Source organism: Natrix helvetica (assembly GCF_964273705.1).
Source record: "Natrix helvetica genome assembly, chromosome: 6".
Taxonomy (NCBI): Eukaryota; Metazoa; Chordata; class Lepidosauria; order Squamata; family Natricidae; genus Natrix; species Natrix helvetica.
The window spans coordinates 45,866,768-45,888,703 of NC_138553.1; the positions used below are offsets into that span (position 1 = coordinate 45,866,768).

General features: G+C 36.9%; 1 protein-coding gene across 1 annotated transcript in view; it reads right to left on the bottom strand.

Moving 5' to 3' along the window:
- The window catches only part of TRHDE (thyrotropin releasing hormone degrading enzyme), a 295,375-nt gene extending 275,171 nt beyond the window's left edge, over window positions 1-20,204 (bottom strand). The window contains exons 1-2 of the mRNA XM_081957923.1: window positions 19,230-20,204; window positions 12,601-12,874 (exon numbers count right to left, since the gene is read on the bottom strand). Of these exons, the coding sequence (XP_081814049.1) occupies window positions 12,601-12,874; window positions 19,230-20,023 (1,068 nt within the window). The 5' untranslated portion in view covers window positions 20,024-20,204. The remainder of the gene's footprint in view (window positions 1-12,600; window positions 12,875-19,229) is intronic.
- Window positions 20,205-21,936: the final 1,732 nt, after the last annotated feature.

A 21,936-nucleotide genomic window follows, 5' to 3' on the forward strand; every position in this document is an offset into this window, starting at 1 on the left:
ACCTAAAATAAACAAAACAAGAGTGATCTACAAGATAGCATATAAGGGCTGTGAAAATCACTATATGTGGCAAGCAAGTCAAAACCTGAGAGAACAGATCCATGAACATGATGCCCTGAGGAGCTTATCTATTAATTTATTAGAACACTATTAGGGGCTTTTGCAAGTGAGCCATGAATTAGCCATGAATTACAGTAGCTTGAAGGAGATCTACTCCATCTTAATCAGTCTTATTTGTGCTTTTGCTAAAATTAGCAGTCAGTCAGCATCTGCTCTGGCATCTGTTAACAGAGCTAAGGGGACTGACCATTACTGGAACAAGGAAAGGTAGCGTGACATTTAACTTAGCCGTGGTCAAAGACCCAGAATTAAAAAGTTCATTATTAGGATGTTTAAAAAAACAAACTCAAAGGTGGAGAGATGAGCAAATTAAGTGCACCCCTCATAATTCTTATGGGTTCTTAGCCTAAACTGCACAAATGATGAAAGATCAGGACATTATATGGATTTATGATATAAAAGTGTATGACTTGGACTTGCATCCCAAGCATTCCTCTCTTTAATTCTGTGCAGAAATAAAATGCTAGCCACACTTTCCTTGACTCAGCATGATTATTGGCTTACCATACCAGATAAAATGAACCAGTATTGAGCTGGGTCAACATTACTCATCTATTAAGCAATACTCAGATAATATGGAAATCAACATTAGAATCAAAGAAGAAGCAACACCACACCAAAAAAGCAATTTTGAAAAAAAAATACCAATAAAATCTGGTAGGACAAGCTGCCACATATAAACAGCCAACAAATTCAGGAGTACTGTATTTACTGATACTATCATTGCCAAGTAGTAGAGGAAATCTTATGTAGGAAAATCATTTATTTTAAAATCAAGTTACAAAAAATATATGCTTACCTAATGAATAGTGTATGCCAAAATAATAAGCTTTAAATACTGTTGGAACCATGCTTGTTATACTCCACAAAGAAAGAAACATTCCAAAGCATTAATTATAGATCAAAAAGGGAATAACATACATTTTTAGCATTTTTTTTAATTCCAGTAGTAAACTTTTAGTCTGTTGCACAGAATCTTGCAGTGAACCTCCACAGTTGCTATGGGGTAAAATGGAAGGTCCTGCAGAGAAGATAAATCTAGTGAATAAATATACAAAAAGACAGTTGAAAAAGGCATACCAAGAGTAATTGATTCAAATGGCATTTGCTTAGTATAACCAAATGAAGCTAGCAGCTGAAAGTGGCCTCAGTTAATATATGTTCAGATCTGTCCATCACCATAATCAAAGGCAACTCTGAAAATATGTCATACATAAATGCAATCCTGTGAAATATCATAATAAATACTGCAAAACAAGACTGGGAACTGAAAAGGTAAAACCATTTTTCCTGGCCTAGCGCTCAACATGTATTATTTACATGTTTCTGATGCTATTTACTGAGAGATCAAAATAGAATTTCAGATGTTCATGACCATTACATTTTGCTGCATTTGTACACTATGTAGAAACAATGGAGAAGTTGTGCTAAAAATGGCCTCAACATGATAGCAATGTTATGCTACCTTAAATGCTACCTTAATGACAAAAAAAGATTATTGCATTCTGCAGATACGAGCCTCTCCAAACAATTAGGCACAAATGTACAATTCTGTACAATGTACCTGGAAAATAAAATGTATTTAGTGCTTCTGTGACTTCTAACCCAAATACCTGCCCATGCTGTCAAAGGTACACCCACTCCTATAGCTTTCAGAAATACCATTCTGAAAAGCCATGCATTTGTGATGTGTGGTGTGTGTGTGTTTGTGTGTGCCAGTAAAAACTGCTGAAAATATCTAGAAAACATCTAGAAAACAAAAACAAAAATTATTATAATCCTGAAGATGTGTGTGTATGTACACACACATCTTCAGAATTATAATATTTTTTTTTTGTTTTCTAGATATTTTCAACAGTTTTCACTGGCACACTTTCAGAAGCAGACCCATTTTCTGATCCTGAGGACAAGACAAGCTAATTCCTTACAGTATTTGGTCTTTAATTCAGGCTTCTGCCATCAGTGAACATACAATATATCACCCAAATATGTACTTATCAACTAGACAGATGCAAGCTTTGTGTTTCTATTTTCCTTTCTGTATTCTTCAAAGTATCCATTATTTAAACAGAAAAAATGTATAACATTGCTATTTCTGCGATTATGCATTCTCTTAAAGATGCTCCTATGCCAATGTGGAAATATCAGAATACAATGAAACATATTTTATTCTCAGTATCTTTATGTGACGAGGCTGGCTGGCTTCCTTGTGTTAAAATGCAGCTACCACGAGTCTATAAACTACATCTAACAGTGGATGCTTTATTTCCATGTACATGTAAATAAAAATTAATGCTTTGAATGTTCTTTTTATGAAATACTGCAAGTAATGACTACTTTAGTCATTGCATCTCATTTAATTTCAAACCTGCCTATTCTGGCCCCCAAAAAATGTTTTTAAGTTGGCTGCAGAAGATTATGTAGGGACAGAGCAGTAAAAGAACAGACTTAAATTAATATTAAAGTGTTGGACATTCATTTACAGATAGACTAGTTTTGCTGGTTTTCTTTGATGCAGACACAGTCCCAAGAGATGAAGTGTCTGGATTTAGTGAGAGTCGATTTATCACTTCTCAGCTGTGCTCCCAGTCACTTGTTTCTCATTAAGGGGGCCTACAAGCCTTCTCTCCAACCACCTTCAGCCATCCTGTTGAGTTCCTTATCAACAGGCGCAAAAGGAATTGGCTATTATTTATCAAATGAAACCCGTCACTTTAAGGGAATGTGTCATTTCACTTTCAGTTATTTTCTTTATTCTTGATAGCTTTTCTTTTTGGTTCCCAGTATTTAAGAAGCAGACTGGTAAGTTTAACTTGAAAGTTGCAGTAATACTGTTTAATAGCTGCCAAAGTGTAATAGCTGCCAAAGTCACCGTTCTCCTTTTACAAGGATTGTGAACAAAAGTATAAAAAGCAGTGTTAACATTCATTCAACCCTTAACCTTAAAATTGGGGCAATGAATGAATGAATGAATGAATAAATATTATGCACACATCAACTTTCTTCTGATAAATATCTGTTATTCAAATTTTTGCCAGCAAGTATAAGATTGCCTGCCATGATAATACATACATAGGAGACCTGATGATACGCCTGATGATAGGTATTCACTCCAGTACAGGAATGAGTTTCACTTTTCTATGAACCTGGCATAACATTCTTCCAACCGTTTTCATTTAACTTTGTATTTCCCTTACAGAAAGTACTTTTAGCCTTATGCTTATAAATTATTCCCAAGGCCATTCTGATCCAATAAATAAATACTTTTAGGAAACAAGTCACTTGCATCCAATACTGGGTTCAAAGATTACAAAAAAATATTCATGCTTCAGACTTCAAAGCAAAATTTCCATAAACTGCATATTAGGTACAAATCATTATACCTGAGGATCAAAATCACGGATTAAAGTAGGCAAAATATTATTTTAAAGTTTATGATTAAGAAATCACCTTCCATGAACCTATTTTAAAAGATTATATCAGAACTTTTGGAAAATGACTTTCCTGACAAATTGGATGTTGTAATTCACCAACCAATTCTAGGAATAACCAGAGACAGATACCCAAATATTTTTTTTCCTAATTCCTTGCAGTTCAATAATATACTGTAAGTGCATATATAAAGTTCACAGATATTTTAAAACATACACACAGAAAAACATTCCTCAGGAGACTCTGCTAATGGAAAAGATCCAGAATTTAGACACAACATTGGAGGATACTTCAAGCATGCAAACATGAGGGGGGGGGGGGGGCTCCTGACTATAAATAGTATTATATAAAGTAAAATCTGTTCAGAATAACGGAATCTCTCGTGAAAGTACTCATATGAGCAAGACAAATAGATATCATTCTATAGTTTCCAAAGTATTTGTTGCCAATGGAAAATTAATTCTTTAGAATTGCAGCTCTTACTTCAAGGTTTGATCTCCAGGACTGGTTGCTTTCCTGCTTTCCTGCCCTCTCTTCTTTCATCCTTTGAACAATATCTGGTAGCTGTAGTTGCTGTAGCTAATCTTGCCTCTCCTCATCATAGCAACTTGCTAACTCTCCAGTACCAACTTTCTAGAATAAGTCCACAGTCAGTTCCACATGCAACCATTCCCTGAAAATAATTATTCCCTACCTGAAGTTATCCCACTATTGCAGAACTGCCTAAAATGAAAACAATATTAATTCAAAAGAAACATTGTGTTGCACTCAAATTACCAGTAGTATAAAAGTTATTGGGATTACAGATATCCCCAATCTACATCCAATCAATTTATGACTGTTTCAAGTTGGGATGGACACCTGTCAGGCAAATCAGTTTCACAACCTATCACCATTTCCCACCGTCATGTGACTACAATATGTGGTGGTTTTTGCTAGTTTCCAGCAAAAAAAAAAAGCCCATTCAAATGAATAGGTTCATTAAAGGATTGTAATATTCACTTAATGACTAAAGTCATTTAATGATCAAGCATTCGCTTGACCCCACACATCCCTGCGATCAATTCGCTCTCACAGAGAGGGACTCCTCCAGGTACCATCCGCTAAGCAATGCCGGCGGGCGGTGCCCAGGAGTAGGGCCTTCTCTGTGATGGGCCCAACCCTCTGGAACGACCTCCTCCCCGATATTAGAATTACTGCTGATCCCCGCTGCTTCCGTAAGAAACTCAAGACCCACCTGTTCCAATTAGCTGGCCTGGCCCAATCGCAATTACAATCATGATCTAATCCCGACCTTCCTGGCCGGTATTTTAAATTTTCAAATTCTGGGGATTTTAATTGGTTTTAATTGGTTTTAATCATTAGTTAATTTATGACTATTGTACAGACTTTGTGCTTATTTGTTTGTCTGGGTTTTTTTTATTTTTGTTGTTTACTGTATATTTTATTTCTGTCTGTACACCGCCCCGAGTCCCCTCGGGGAGAGGGGGCGGTTTATAAATTTAATAAACTGAAACTGAAACAGCTTAACAACCATCCCAAAAAAGGCAGAAAAAATTACTACTGGTCTCATCTCATGGGTGCTTCAACTTATAAATGTAATCATTTCTAACTGGATTTCTGGTCTCTATTACAGTTGTAAGTTGAAGACTACCTGCATCAGTCACATGATTAATATGTGTAAAATTATTATTATGCAGCAGATTGAAGATTCAGCTACCATTTCTATACATTTACCATATTTTCTATTTACATTTATTTATAGGCAATGGGTTTATATGTGGCACCCAACATTTTCATTAAATGACACTCAATTCATAGAGATGTAGAGAATTTATATTACATTTATGCATTTAAATAATGTGACCACAACTGCTGACTGAGGACTTTTTATTTTATTTTTTGGGTAGTAAGCATTATACATGGACAGTATTTTCCTGATATCTTCAGCTTGCAAATTCAAATTACTGATCAATAACTGCTGACTATATGCTTGCAATTCATGGGTTTTAGCATACCCATTTTCTGCAGATTCATTTGCAAAATTGAAGTTATCTATTATTATGCACAGAGTCATTTGCTTACTAAAAGTAGTAAGAAAACTTTTATTTGCTCTTGAATAGTAAGAGCAGTGTTTCATGTAGAGTCAGGTAAAATACTACAAAATCAATAAGACAGTATTGCAAAATTAAATAAAAAAGATTTTATCGGATTAAAAATTAATAATCCTTTTTTAATTGTATTCTTCTGGTCTTCAACCATTGAAATCTACTCAAGATGTCAAAGAACAAGGTGCTGATCACTTTCAAAATCATATTAAAATGCAACTGTTTTCAACATTCATTTATTTTAAAAAGCCCTTTTAAGAAATATGCATTTAAAACAGTAAAGCATCTGTCAGCAAGAATCCCGAACCTTTTCCCCATTAGTTTCAAATCATACCCCCTCGTATTCATGTTCAAGATACAAGCTTGCGGCATAGATTAAAATATATCACTGCTTTTTACCCATTCCAAACACCTCTCTCCATTAAAATTGTTCTAGACATTAATATGTAACTTGTAATTTGTAAAATGCCAGGGAATTTAGATGCTCATGTGTTACATGATAACTTACTTCACTGAATCTTTTTAACGTCTTCATCATCTTAATTGGCATTTTAACAGCATGTTACTATTACTTCATAAACAATGATATTTTTCCCACTCTGCAGAATTGAATTAAACAGACACAACCACTTTGGAGCTAATTTAGTTTCAGACAATTATTAAAATTAAAGATTTTAATGCTTTAAGCAAGCAAACAATTGAAATCTCTAGGATATGATAATTTTATATTTATTACTTAAATTTATATTTTACTTTTGTTCCAAGGTGTTCATTTTCTTTTACATAGTTATCCCTTTATCCAAAGATAGCCTTGGCTGAAAGAGACCAAATAGCCCAGGACAAAAATACATTTTAAAAACAACCGTACTTGCTATTTAATCACTAATTTATAAAATCAACAGTTTTATTCCTCAGGGAGTTCTTTGTGACATAAAGTTTTGACAGAAAAGATAGCTTTGTAGCAAAGTTCAAAATTACTAAGTGATTTTTAAATGATTTTAGAATCCTCTTAAATACCAGAATGATGTCACCAGTGTCCAGAATTATTAGTACATCTAAAGGAAGGCAATAATGAAATTCAACAGAATAGACCCACTTTGGGAAGTAAGTATTACATACATACCCACAATGAACTACAATTACATGCAGACCTGCTTAAATCATAGTAAATATTTGTACTACTGCCCAATAGCCAACTGAGTACCAGTAGGTTACTTTAATGTTCAAGCAATAAACACAAAAAGCAAATAAAAAGTGCATTAATGTAATATAAATTACAAGAGAAAGTATATTAAACATCTTTCTGCAGACAGGAAATCTGAAAAAGACTCTGGACAGACCTCTTTATTGTGCTAGCTGGAATATTTCACCTTCCCATTTAAGTCTCTGCTAAAGTTTCCTATCATTCTGGCCTCCGTTGGCTTAAATACTCTTTTTTCATAAGTGAGAGGGGATGATCTGATTTAGCACCTGGAGATCCTGCAAAGAACATTCCAGGGTAAGCCCCTTTTTGTGGCATCTAGCAGCTCATCCTCCCTTTTGAAAAGTTATATATTTGTTCATTACAGCAATAAAGTTGAGATAAACAACAAAAGTCTGGGACAGCAGGTGCATGTGCATCAAGGTCAGTACAAAGTAAGGTTATTAGAGGGTAATCAAAATAAATATAGATTGCGAAGACAACAAATAAGATAATATGGAGTGATATAAGGTAATACAGAGTTTTTAAAGTATCAGAGGAAAAGTGGATCACATCACTATCCCTCCTAGCTATTTCTTCTGCATGAATGGTACAATGTTCATTTGAATTTCAAATTAATTTATTATATCAATATATATAATAGTGTTCACACTGCTAAAGACAGTTATTTTTTAAATTGGCGAAAATATCTACAGAAACTAAAAACTAGTCCTGCATAAATATATGTTTTATTGGCACATAGTTTTATACAATACAGAGCTGAAGTGCAGAATATCTGCAATCAGCTCCAAAATACATAGTGACAATTGTTCAGTAAATCTGAATAACAAATGAACTGCAAGCAAAATGTGAGCTACTTATAGCTACTCCAGGAATGGTAAAGAGGTTAAATAAACTGTTCACTTGCAATTATTCCCTTAGAATTCAAAGCAAACCATTGAAAAGGCAAGGAAAATAAGGTTCATTCCCCCCCCTCAAAGTTGCCATGATATTTCAGTCAAAAATACATTTAGACTGTGCCATAGCCTAACGTCTTTTTATTATTTTATCTTCCATGTGGATTTTTACTTTTCAACCTAAGAATTAAACAGTGGTTTCAAAGGCTAAATCTATTTTTCAAAGAACAGCTTATTACATTGCTAGCTCAGTCTACCCCTGAATAATATGGCAAAGTCAATATGCTTTGACTTTTAATACTGGTGAATTTGGGGCAAGATATATCCTCAACCTATCCAACCTATTTTTCAGGATTGTATGCCATCTTCATAACCTGAAGGAAAGACAGAAAAATATATAAAAATAATACCAACATGCATACTGTTTCTGATACTGGAGATAATATATAATTATTCTGATATATACAGTAACCAGCTACTTTTCCAATCCAATCCATTCAAGAATTCCCTGTTGAAGTTCTACAATGTAACTTTTCTTTTTATAAGCTAAAAAAATCTTATTACACTCTTCTCTTCACACTCTACATATAACAGTCAAGCAATGAGTTTACACGTCTCTAGTACTTGACGATACCTAGTCATATAATTCTGTCCCTGGTGAATAAAGCAATGCTATGAACATCTTATCTCAGTGCCTAAAGACGGTGACGGTCTGGTGGGGAAGCAACAGGTTTCAGTTGAACCCTGGCAAGACTGAGAGGCTTTGGGCTTGGGAACTTTCCAATTGTAGCACTATACCATCTTTGGTGCTGGATGAGGTGGCACTGCCTCAGACAGAACTGGGAAGTCCCTCCTGGCCTCATGACTCCTGTTCGAAGGGTAGGTGGTAGTTGTTTCCTTTGCACAGCTTTGTATTATGTATCCATTGTGAATGGGAGAGGACTGCCCGCTGTCATTCATTCCCTGGTAAACTCCTGCTTGGATTTATGTAATGCCATCTACATGGGGCTGCTTTTGAAGCATATCAAGAAGCTTCAGCCAATGCAAAATGGAGCAGTGCAGGCAGTTATGTGTGACCTTAGTATGGTACGTTACACCTCTGCTCTCTGGGCTACATCGGTTGCCAATTTGCTTCTGGGTCCAAATCAAGATGCTGCTTTTAAATCTTTAAATCCCTTCATGACACGTGGCCAGTTCATCTGTGGGACCACTTCCTATAGATGGGAGGCCTGTTCCACCAGATCTGAACTACGCAGTGAGTTCCAGAAGGCAGGTCTTCTCTGCCATGGTGCCCACCTTATGGAACCTTCTCATCAGAAGTGATATTTATCCCTCTTAACATTCCACAGCCCCCTCAGAACATTACTATGCCTTCAGGCCTGGAGATTCTAGGGGGCCAGGGAATTCTGGTGATGGTTCCTTTACTGTTGCTATCATCTTCTCCTGTTTTTATGGTTTCCATACTTGATATAACTGTTATATATTTATTAGTTTTATTAAATATTTGTAGTAGAGTCCAGAGTCCCTTTTTTGTGAGATAGGCATCCATACAAAATTTGACAAATAAATAATATCACAGGTTCCAATTGAAGCATTACCAAATGATATTCTTAAATATTAACATTCCTCTTTCCCTCCATACGTGCACTATCAATGAAAACTGTAGCATTTCTACGCTGGCAGTACACAGAATAGCATATGGTATTATAACAACTTAATTGAGTGAAAGACCATTTAAATAAATGCTGTTAATCTATAGCATTATGCTAGTGTATCACTGCTCTTTACTTAATGGATTTGAGAATTATTCAGGTGCAAATCACTATATATTATTCTGATTCAGGGAAAGCAGAGTCCAATCAAGCTACATGCTCAATTTTTGAAGAAAAGTATTCTTTTCTCTCATTTGAAAGACCTCTAGCAGCCAGAAATACCTGTATGAAATGTAATTATCCACATATCTTTTGAAGAAAGAGATCAGGTAAAATAAGGTTGCCAAATGAGTTTGCTGTATTATAACCACTAAACATACTCTCAACTGGATAATTCATTCTTCAAGTCAATGCAATGAAAAAAGTAAGTAAATTATACAACTCTGAAGTCATGTATCAAAGTGTTGCAGTCAGTTACTTTTCAAACGAAAAACAGTAAACAAAATTGTGATCTGGCTTTGGGGAACTTCAAATGAAAGCTAAGTAATATAATTCAAAAACTGCAGTATACCTTTCTGAGAATTATGTCAGGAAACAATTCCTACTTTCACAATATTTGCTGTGATGAGAGGGGAAATATATATTATAGTTTTGCAATGCAGCTGATTTTAAATTAACCATCAGTGGGCTGGTCTTCAGTCAAACAAACAAATTAAGCCTGAAATCTCAAACAACGTTACTACAGGGCAGATCCCACTGAACAAAACGAAATAAATGGTATGCCTTACATCTGCAGGAGAAGCCTCTCCTATATATGTTAACAACTTGCTTTTAAATAGAATTTATACCGCAAAATCACAGGACAAGACAGTGTATATGCCATTGCTTTAAAAATAAATGGGTGTTTTTCCCAAGAGCATATCGCCTTACAGTTGGAATCACAGTCCAGCACTGGAAAAATCTTGTCAGTCATAAACTCCCAATCTAATTTAATGTCTTTGCTGCAAAGATATGGTATCTGAATAATTGCATATGCAAACTTGAACTCCAAATGTAAAAATTAAGAGTACATAGGAAACAGAAAAATTGTTTTGTTTTGAAACTAGAATACAATATCATAAGTTCTGCCAAGCTATTTCAATTGTTTGATTGTTGTGGGGTTTAGGTGAAATCAAATCTGAGTGGATCAAGTGATGGAAGGCTGATGTGCATTGCCCCACTCACCCCTCTTCCTCTTAGTAGCTTCCATTGTGGCTTACTCCAAGGGCCCAACCACTACTCCACACCTTTGTAGTGCCTCTTCTTTCCTACTTCCCTTTAGCTGCCTCCCAGATATCCCAGCACAGCATATTCCTCAGCCTATCTACATTCAACGTGTAGAATGCAGGCCAAGCCCTTTGAGTTTTCTTGATCTCTGAATTAAATGAAGAATATACTGTGGAATGTAGCCAACATTTCCTTGTAACCATGCAGGAGGAGGAAGGAAGGTGCTAGAATGAGTAGAAGGCAGACAGGTCAGCTAGTGAGATATGTTGTGCTATAATACTAGTATGCTGTCCTCGGTACATGGACTAAAATATATGTTTTGATTCAGTACAGATCACATGAAAACAGCTGTATAATGTAAATATTTGTTTGTACACAGAATAGTTTACATATCCTAGTAAAAATTTAAACAGATAAGAAACCCTTCTGATGTAGTGTTTAAATTTGAATTTTATTGCTACCACAATTTGGACTAAAGAAAAGAACATTTTTCCCATTTGTCTTTCAATAGGAATGTGAATTGGCAGGAAGTTTTGTTTTAAATCATCTATTTAGCAGGCAAAGTTGTTTGTATATATTTTAGTTTACTACATAGTTACGTTTGTGATATTTTTAAACAAAAGAAAACTGTCATCAGTAGACTTCCATTAATACATGAAGTGTGTAGCTTTCTGCCAATTACCATAAAGCATACGTGAATATCTCCTTCAAACTGAAATACCAAGTGAAAGCTATGATGCAAAAGTCAAATGGATGAGGTACAATATAAATGTAAATGAAATACTTGCCCACAAGCATGTGTATGCATTATACATTATAAAATACATTATAAAACCTATTCATCAATGATGTAAAAATATGGCTGAAAATCCAATCAAAAATCTTGTATTCTTGCTAAGCTTATGTTTATAGACATAACAGAATAGAGCCATAGAAAGGTTTGGTGGCAAAATTATTAAAATCTCATTCTGGGATAGAAATGCTAATTATGTTAATAGTAGAATTTTTCAAGGTAATAACTTGAACAGAAAATAAATTTAGGTGCTCAATTCTAGCAATAGCTAACTTCTTAGTGAGACAACTACGTTGATGCTTCTTCACAATCAACTTCAAATATTAAAGTCCTTTATTCAGAAAATAGAATGGTTTAATTAGAAGACCACAAAGCATTTGATGACTCTAGAATGCTTCACATAATTAGTTAGTTCCATGTTGAGCTTAAGAACAAATATCAGCCTTAAGTAGGCTGATATTTGAATCCCAAACCATACAATAATTCAAACATGGTCAGAAATAAATTTAAAATTACTGTTTACAGTGATACCTTGGTACTCAACTGCTTTAAAACTGATCAAATTTGGCATTTTGATGTGAAAAAAATTGTCCCAGTACTCGTTTGTTGGTACTCTATGTACAAGCTAAAACTTGTTGACTTCAGTACATTATTCCTTAGGGGGGGAAATTGGTTGGTACTTGTCACTTTTGCTATTCATCACACCTTCCAGAATCAATTAATGACAAGTGCCAAGGTATTACTGTACTTAAAAAAAAAGGGGGGGGACCCTTCATTACTAACTAAACATCCATGAGAAAACCTGATTTTGAAAGATGACATACAATTTTGATAATAAAGTAAGCAAAGAAGGATGAAGGATACCTTAGCTTTTAATAACAGTTCCTTTGACTAATTTCTATAAATGATACTAGTTGCTGAGAACTGCCAGATTGCCACAAGTTATAAATTAAATAAATACAAATAAATAAAAGAATATTTTATCAATATTAAAAGACGCAACCTATCTATAAATTAAACAGAAATGGCCATTAGCCAATGAAACATTGCTGAATAACTAAACACTTTTATCCGATTATGTCATGTTCATTCCCAAACATTTCCCAGTGAAAGTAGACTGAGCAATACTTACTACAACACCATTGTTTGTGGTAGTCTCACGGTATGTAAAATTGCAAACAGCCCAAGCTAAGTAATATGTGGACATGAGTGGAGTCTGTGAAAAGTGATCCGTAACCCATCCATCTTCTTCAGAAACAGAGGTTTCCACCGGCATATTGGACAAAGATAAATAAGTTGCTTGATGTTTGATGCTGATTTTAAATGTGGCCTTGTAGATAGGTTCATCAAAGCAAGGAAAGGCTTTTCTGGCATGTGTAGGAGAAAACTGTGTAACTGCAAGAAACCTGGAAGGGAAAAAATGTTTTTATTCAGAACTGGATGCAAAAAAAATATTGTAATGCAAAAGACGGCAAGTTTGGATTAGTGGTTATTAGTGGATACAATACGATAATACAATAGCAGAGTTGGAGGGGACCTTGGAGGTCTTCTAGTCCAACCCCCTGCCTAGGCAGGAAACCCTATACCGTTTCAGACAAATGGCTATCCAACATCTTCTTAAAGACTTCCAGTGTTGGGGCATTCACAACTTCTGGAGGCAAGCTATTCCACTGATTAATGGTTCTAACTGTCAGGAAATTTCTCCTCAGTGCTAAGTTGCTTCTCTTCTTGATTAGTTTCCACCCATTGATTCTTGTTCTACCCTCAGGTGCCTTGGAGAATAGCTTGACTCCCTCTTCTTTGTGGCAACCCCTGAGATATTGGAACACTGCTATCATGTCTCCCCTAGTCCTTCTTTTCATTAAACTAGATATACCCAGTTCCTGCAATAGTTCTTAATATGTTTTAGTCTCCAGTCCCCTAACCATCTTTGTTGCTCTTCTCTGCACTCTTTCTAGAGTCTCCACATCTTTTCTATATCGTAGCGACCAAAACTGAATGCAGTATTCCAAGTGTGGCCTTACCAAGGCATTATAAAGTGGTGTTAACACTTCACGTGATCTTGATTCTATCCCTGTTTATGCAGCCTAGAACTGTGTTGGCTTTTTTGGCAGCTGCTGCACACTGCTAGTTTCTAGCCTGATGCCTTAAAAACTATACCAAACTGATTCTCATAAGAATACTTTGGAAACTGTTGTTTTTATAAGCAACATGTCAATAATATTACAAATTTAAGGTATTTGCTAGATGCCAATCTTGCCCCGTCGGTAATAATCCCGATATTTTACTATGTGTAGCATTTATCAAATAGGAATACTAAGAAAATCTGTGTCAAATATATATAAAAGCATTGGCTTAGTTCAAAGAGCATTATGTACAGCAATTTTTGGGCTACCTTTTCTCTCTTTATTTGCACATTAAAAAAGGACTTTTGGCTTTGAATATATTGCAATTCCAAATCACAAAAGAGAAACAAGGATTGCTTTCAGAGCCAGATTTGTTAACTAAAACACAATTTGCAAGGTTTGTTGTAATGGGATATTGCAAATTACCGGTAGTCAACATCCGGAAGTAAAAATAATTTCCTTTTCAGACTTGCAGAGAAAAAGTGAAGAGACAACATGGAATCCCATGGCCATACTACCGGTATAGCATTTGTTTGTACTTGGCTTTATCTAATTCCAATAGAACAATACTTAGTTAATGATGGAAGAGTGGTGAAAGTTTAAAAGTTATTGAAAATTAATCCACATTCTATATGTTGACATGCCCACACATACATTACATTACTCATATTGTAACAATAGCTAAGACACTGACCGCTTGTTTTACTGAGTTGAAGGATTTTAAATCTTCATTTTATTTTTGTATAATTTTTGTATTTTTTTTTTCATCCAGAAAGAAAAACTAATGAAACTCTGTATAATAGAGCTACAAAGCTGATGGAAGTCTTGAAATTTTGTTCAATTTCTTTTAACCATACATTTGCCTGAGATTTATGATTTCATATTTTTAGGCAGAACATAATTTTAATTTTATTGTTGTATGTCTGACAATATTTTCTATAGTCTTCAAAGACCAAATATTACTAATACTATTTTTCAAATAAATGCATGTAACTTTGACAAATGAAACATGCCTCTATTAAAATGACACGTTTAAAAGTGTGATTGTGATTTCTACAATATTTAGTTTTCTGTAATCATTTCACAGCAAATTAAATGTTCTAAATTATTAGAAATTTAAATAAATACTAAATCCCACTTATTTTCTTATTAATGGCTCATGTTCCCAGACCACTTTTTTTAAAAAAATCAACTTTCTTATATTTTAATTGAGTAATATTTTCAAGTATTTAGTTCTTGAACTTGACAAAATCTCAAAGGCCTAATTAAAAAGAATTATTAAACTTCCTACAATAAAAGATGGAATCATTACATTCACTTAAAAAAATAATTATGATAAATTGAAATATATATGATAGTTGAAAATATACATTCTAAAAATGGTTAATGCTATAATTATTTCAAATAAAAACATGTCCAAAGGTCACCTACCAGGTTTGTGGCAACTGGTTGATCTATGTCATTCCAAGCCACTAATGCCAGAATATCTGGAGCAAAATTAATTGCAGGATTAAATTTTGAGTCAGAGTGGATGAACTGATGTGGGCATTCTTTAGATTCATAATAAGTATCAGAAAGACCAAACTGAAAAGTTATTCCTAAAAAGAATTTATAGATGAAACTGATGTTGACCTGATGATAATTTCTGTCTCATGAAAGATTTACAAATGCCATTCTTAGCCCTTAAATACTAAATTATATGTGTGAGAGATCAATCATATCTTTGTATTAACTTCACCAAGCATAAATAATTATGTTCTAACACATTGTGCTCTATGTGCTGAATATAAATGAAATGCTGTAAAAGCTTATTTATATATTCTGATACTTGTTGAAAGTAAAGATGAATTAGAGGATTAAAATGTATTCATAGCTAGTGGGCCTTGTGGGGTACTTAATATCATGGTGGTTTTAATATATTAGAAAACATATCTTGACTATCAAGTCATTTATTAGAGCAATGCAAATAGAAGTCTCTGATCCTGCATATGCTTTGTTTAAACTTCAGAATTTACACACATGTGGTAGCTGATGACAGGATTATATTTATTATTTATTATTTATTACTTGAACTTATTAGTCGCCCCCTCTCCCCACAGGGACTCGGGGCGACGTACAAAAGTATTATATAGCGTACAGAGGAGGTAAGAATAAATAAATAAGTTACAATACCTAAAAAAGTTAAAACCCCAGTGAAATTAACCCTTAAAAACTAAAATTACCAATTAAAAATGCCCTGGGCTGGAGAGGTTGTAGAATTATGCCAGGTCAGCTAGTCGAAACAGGTAGGTTTTCAGCTTCATACGGAAGGAGCGAAGGTCAGTTGTTGTCCTGATGTCTGGGGGGAGGTCATTCCAAAGAGTGGGGCCCACTATATCTCAAATGTGTAATTATGGGAAAGAAAAACTTACAGGATGGCATCCTTGAATACAGATGACAGCAATTTGTACCTATTTTAATTCTACCTTTTCTATTAAAAAGGCAGACATGTTTCCTAAAACATCCTGTCTAGAAATTAGTTTTGAAAAGTAACAAAGCTATTAGGATTGAAGGAATTGTTTTATTCTAATATATATAAAAAGTCAGTTCATTTTTAGGATAATTTGTATATGATGTCCCTTAAAATACTGTTATGTCACCAATACAATACAATACAATAACTAAAACTTTTATTGTAGTGTTTTGATTTTACTTTAAACCATCAACGATTAAATTACCTCAACAGAAAAATTAGTATTTTAGAGTCTCAGCAATATTTTAGAAATATTTATGGTATTTGCTGATACAGTCAAGAAATTGGCTCTATCTTCCTTCATCTATCTTTATCACTTCTACGGAAGACTTATGATAATAAAACATTGGATCAAATGAACAAATAAAGGAAATATAGGTCTACTAAGTTCAATTAAATATAAATAAATCAAACAATACAACTGCTTGGGAGTAGCTATTTATCATTAGGCTAGTGTGCAAAGAATGTTGACAGATATTTTGTATGCTGATTACTAATTTTCTTAACTGCTACATAATCCCATGAAAACTCTGAAATCATTTTAATTATAGGTCATCCTGTTTCCAACAGTTATAGGGTTGCCAAACTTTCAGGCATATTTTCCACAGAAATGTGTTCTAGATCATGATTGCCTAATAAACTTTTGATATTTCAAAAAGAAAACATTAAACAATTCAATGTGGTCTATATTTCAAAGATACTTTACTTCTCTCTCAGAAAAGTACAAAGTGCTTGAACCTCCCTATGTGAGATTAGGTATTGATCTGTTGACTTAAATAGAGCTGGACCAATTTACAGCAATTTAAAATTTTGTTTTGTGCAATTCTTTGATAAGTGAACAATTCTATGGCACTCTATTCAGAAAATGCCACAGTATTCACTGAAGATTATTTGCAGATAAGTGGGTACAAGACTGCAACATAAATGCATAATCAGTAAATAACTATGGGAATAGATATTAAAAACTATTGGTATTATTTCTTTGGTGTGTACATATACTAAGACTTATTTGTTATTGTTATATTACTGCACGTGCATTATTTATAATTTTGCCACAACCTTTCAATTACTTCGTCACACTTGCCTTTTTTTAGTTTTAATGTTTTATTATAATTTCTTGTTTTCATAGTTGTAGTTTCCAGAGTCCACTTCCAGGAAGTTTGGTAGAAATCAAGTTTAAGAAATTATTATTATATAGCTTAGAAAGGAAATTTGCCTCAAACTACATTTCTCTGTAGAGAAAGCATATCTTCAGTAGAAAGTTATTTATTAAAGCAATAAAAATAGAAGTCTGTGATCCTGCATATACTTGCTGCATGGAATTTGGAGGTAATATCCTTTTAATGGACCATTATGCTACAAAATCATTTCACACATTTTGAAGAAAGTTATACTAGTATATGGCACAGAATGTTGGCATAATTAAGGTGAAGGCACACTCATTTTTTGCATGGCAATGACTTAAGTAAACTAGTTGCTCAAGATAAACTGTCAAAGAAATTATGAGTTGTACAGAATAAGATCAAGGTTGGGTTTTCAATAATGTTCATAATGAAAATAAATCCTTTCTATATTTCTGATAACAAAGTTATCATAAATTTATTTCTGCTTTCCTTAATCTAAAGCTTTCTTTAAGGAATTAGGACTGGGCTTTGATCTTTGATTTTTGTTGAATAAAAAACTTAAACCTGTTCTTAACAGACTTGGTCTATATAATGTGACTATAAAGGTGATCAGTAAAGAAACCCAAGACTTTCTTCTCAAGTGCAAAGTATACTTGGAATGGGTGGTCTAAAATCATAGCAAGGAAAGGAGTGCTTTTCTCTATTTGAAATTCTACTTCTGAAACCTTCCCCCTTCATCGTTTCTGCTCTCTCCATGTTTACTATCAAGCAGATCTAAACTACCACCCCATTGTATAATATTTACACAGACAAGTTTAGTACTAAAGTCCTTTGCAGTTCACTTGAATATACAACAAAATATTCCCTTAATAAATTGTAGCTAGGTAGATCATGTACTGGTGGTACTCTTTAAAACTTTCTCAGTAAGAGAAGCTTCTTTAGATTCTTTCTAAATAATTCCTTTTTATCTCAATTGCTATGCTTGTTGATGTAAACAAATGCATATGCAACAGTGCCAAGTTAAAAAGTATTGACTAATTTCTCCTATAGCAAGAGTAACCTGAAAAAACCACAACTTTGGGAAGCTACCAGGTTGCCTATCCCATCTTGGACCTTATGGTAAGATGTAGGAAATAGTGGCTACTCAAATACAGCTCTCTTATAGACTGAATAACACTTGCAAATTATTCTGTTAACATCCCAGGATCAATTACTGTTACAAGCTATGAGTAGTAAAATCCACTTCCCCACCAAGGACACAGTTGGAAAAAACCTAATGAAGTACAATGAATTGTTTCCCTTTTTCCTAGGAATGCCACACAGCTTTGCCTTTTTGTGAAATGAAACCAAGAATAAATGCAGGGAGACCCCATTGTGCAAATACAGGTATAGCAGAATAAAATTACTTTGCTATTACTATTGCTATAGTAAGAAGAAATCTTCTCTCTAAACTGCATTTCAGAATTAAGCATCATAAAAGAAATGTGTTGTTCTAAGATCTTCAGCCTTAAAATACTCTAATTGCAGTATTCTGCTTCTTTTATCAGATTCTCTTTGAACAGGAAAGTTTATACAAACTTTAAGCCAGTAAATAAGTTGCAAATGGAAAGACAGTTACATTCCAAATTTAATTGACCAGATCCTGCCTAAGTAAAATGTGAACTTTGCTGGAGGTACAGGATAGAGTTTAAGCAGTTAACATGAAAACTTTTGCAGAAGTTTAATTCAAGTGGCTTTAACTCCAAACAAATCCATTTCTGGCATACAGATGTATTAAAGATGCTTATAAAGTCTCTTATATTCTAAAATAAAATGTTAAATTTAAAAAAAAGTTTGGGGAGGTGTTGGGAACTTAAACTTTTTGGTTAACATGACTCTATATTAATGCAAACGGTGCCCTTATGCAGGAATTTTCAGGAAGCACTTGTTATTCCGACTATACACAATAACAAACGGGAAGAGGGTAAAGGAAGGGCAAGCATGGAAAGGAGATCGATACCTTCTTTCCCCGTAGAGGACGTAAGAGCTGCGGAAAAATCCCAAAAGCTCGTTCTCGATCGGAGCGTTATAGAGGATCTTAAGGTTGTAACTTCTCTGTTCCTCTAAGCTCCGATTGAGGACTACGACGAAGACCTGGGTCTGTGGGTAAAGGAAGAAGCCGGAGACGTTCAAGGCACCGGCCAGCCGGTCCTCAGCCACGCGGACTGCTTCGATGTGCATGCGGTGGGCGTGGAGAACGATGTAACGGGTGGCGTTGAGACACTCGATTTGCACGTTGACCTCGCCGCTGAAGGTGAAGTTCTCCATGAAGACGCTCAGCATCAGGTTGTAGTGGAGGGGGCGCAGGTGTCCGGGAAGGCGCAGCTGGGTCCAGGGCTGCTGCTCCCGCCGCCTCGGCCACTCCTCCTCCTCCTCTTCCCCTCTAGCAGCTTCTAACGCCACTGTCTCTTCCCCTGCACTTCCAGGGGTTTCCCCGGCGCTGTTCTGGTTCAAGCGGGCACTTCCTGCGGGGGCTGCGGCGGCAGCTGCCGCCGGGACACTCCGATTGCCCGCCCTGCCTCCTGGGCCGTCAGGCGCGGTGCCGCTGCTGCACTCCTCGATACGCACGCTGAGCAGCACAGCGATCATGGTGACCAGCAGCAGCGCCAGGATGGAGATGGCGAAGCCCATCACCAGGCGCTTGTGCACCGTTATGTGTCGCTCGGTGGTGCGGGGTCGAGTGGCCGCCGCGTCTGCCCACTGGCCGGAGAGCCCCCTGCCGCCGTTCCTCAGAGCAGCGTCCTCCTCGATCATCCTGAGCACGAAGGATCAGCTCTTCTGATGCTTCTCGGTCAGGAACATCAAAGTAGCGCCACCCTTGGCTCCTCCCGCAGGGTTGCCGCCGTCCCCCGCCGGGGCCGGTAGCGCATCAGACACCGCCGAGAGGAACGGGGAACGGAGGGAAGACCGGGAAGCACCTAGCAGAGATAAAACCGTCCGCCTCCTTCTGCCGCAGCCGCTGCGGGTGTCACTTTGCGAGGAACCCTTCGCACTCCCTAAGAGGAGCCCGGGCGGCCGAAGGAAAGCTCCCCGCGCCCCATGTGGGAGGAAGGCGGGAGGAGGAGCCGCCGAGAGCGGATTGGGCAGCGAGGGCTTCGGGCGCCGGGCGTTCTCTTCTAGGCAGGTCTGGGCGCCGTTTCCCGGTCGGCGCTGGAAAGAGAGGACCTCGTGCGGGTCCAGCGAAAAGAGCCAAGAGCTCCGGTTGGCCGCCTCCTCGCTCTCCACAGGCTACTTATGCGCTCCCTCAAACTCGCCGCGCCACAAACTCTCCTCCCACTCAGCCCCTCTTGACTTAAAGGGTCCGCTCCTTGATTCGCCGGCGCCCATTTTTGCCTCGACGGCTGAGGCGCTCCCGAGAGGAAGAAGAGTCCGCGGTGAAAGGGATCTTGGCACGGAGAGGAAGACGGACCAGGAGCTGACTTTTTCAGCTCCGCGCAGCTTCGGCTTCAGGGTGCCTGCAAGCACCGTAGTGTACACTTCGGCGGCGGCTCTGTAAACAGAGAGTCTCTAGCCTGCGCGTCTCTGGGAGCGCCTGGAGCTTGACAGGGCTGCCTGGGCACTTGGTGGTCCCGCGCTCTGTCGCGAGCTCGGAGTCCGTGGGTTGGAAAAGAACCCCGGACTCCCGAAGAGAACCCGTCCAGGGAAGAAGTCGGAGCAGATCGGTCGTGCCGCCGAACCCGAACGCCGCAACTACATTCTTTTGAAAAGGTCTGGCTGAGAGACTTGGGGAAGTCCCAGGAGGCAGAGCAAGGGACAGACCAGGGAGGGTAGAACGAATTCCGCGTGCGACCAGCCGGCTGGTGTTCAGCTCCTCTCGTACGCTACAGAAGAAGCGCGCGCGCACACACACATAAAAACATCGTGCAGCAGCCACCAATAAGGTCTATGGAACCATCCGCGGCGCTGACTCTCTTTGAGCGGGGTGGAGGGGAACACGCACACACACTACCATGATCGGGGGAGGTGCAGAGGGCGAGGGATGCTTGACACTGATGGGACGGTTGGCCTCTTAGGGACAAACCTTGAGCTAATTTTCTGGCGAATGCCACATCATAAATTTTCTCCGTCGCGAGACCCCCTCCCCTTTGTGTACACACACACACACACACACACACGTTCAGCACATGCATACACATGCATGCATGCATTCAGGCATACATGTTCAGGGAGTTGAATAAATACATTCGAATGACCGCCTGTTTTATAGATTAAATCTAGAGGATCTATTCAAAGCAATGTTTTTACCCAAGAATTGAATCTTTGCTATGGTCCCTGAGGATTTGTTCACAAGTTTTGTCCTGAAAAATTAGTATCATGCAATAAGAAATTAGCTCCCATCCTAAGAGGTGAAGAATTCTGCCCTGTATTTACCTTTTAACATGTGAATGTGCTTTTCAGTGCAAACTGACTCAGAAGCAAGCATGCCATGGAATGTAACTGTGCCAATATCTTTATGCTGCCAGAAACACAATTTGCATTGAGCCAGAATGTATTTCTTATTAGTACAAGAAGTATGCATAGACATTAGAATGGAAAAAATTAAGCCTTAGTAGAATATATTATTCCTCAAATACCACCCTAATCCATAACATGGTTTGTTTGCTATTGGTTTACCATGAGTGAACAGAACACATTAGCAGTGTGGTTTATAAACCCAACTTCATGCT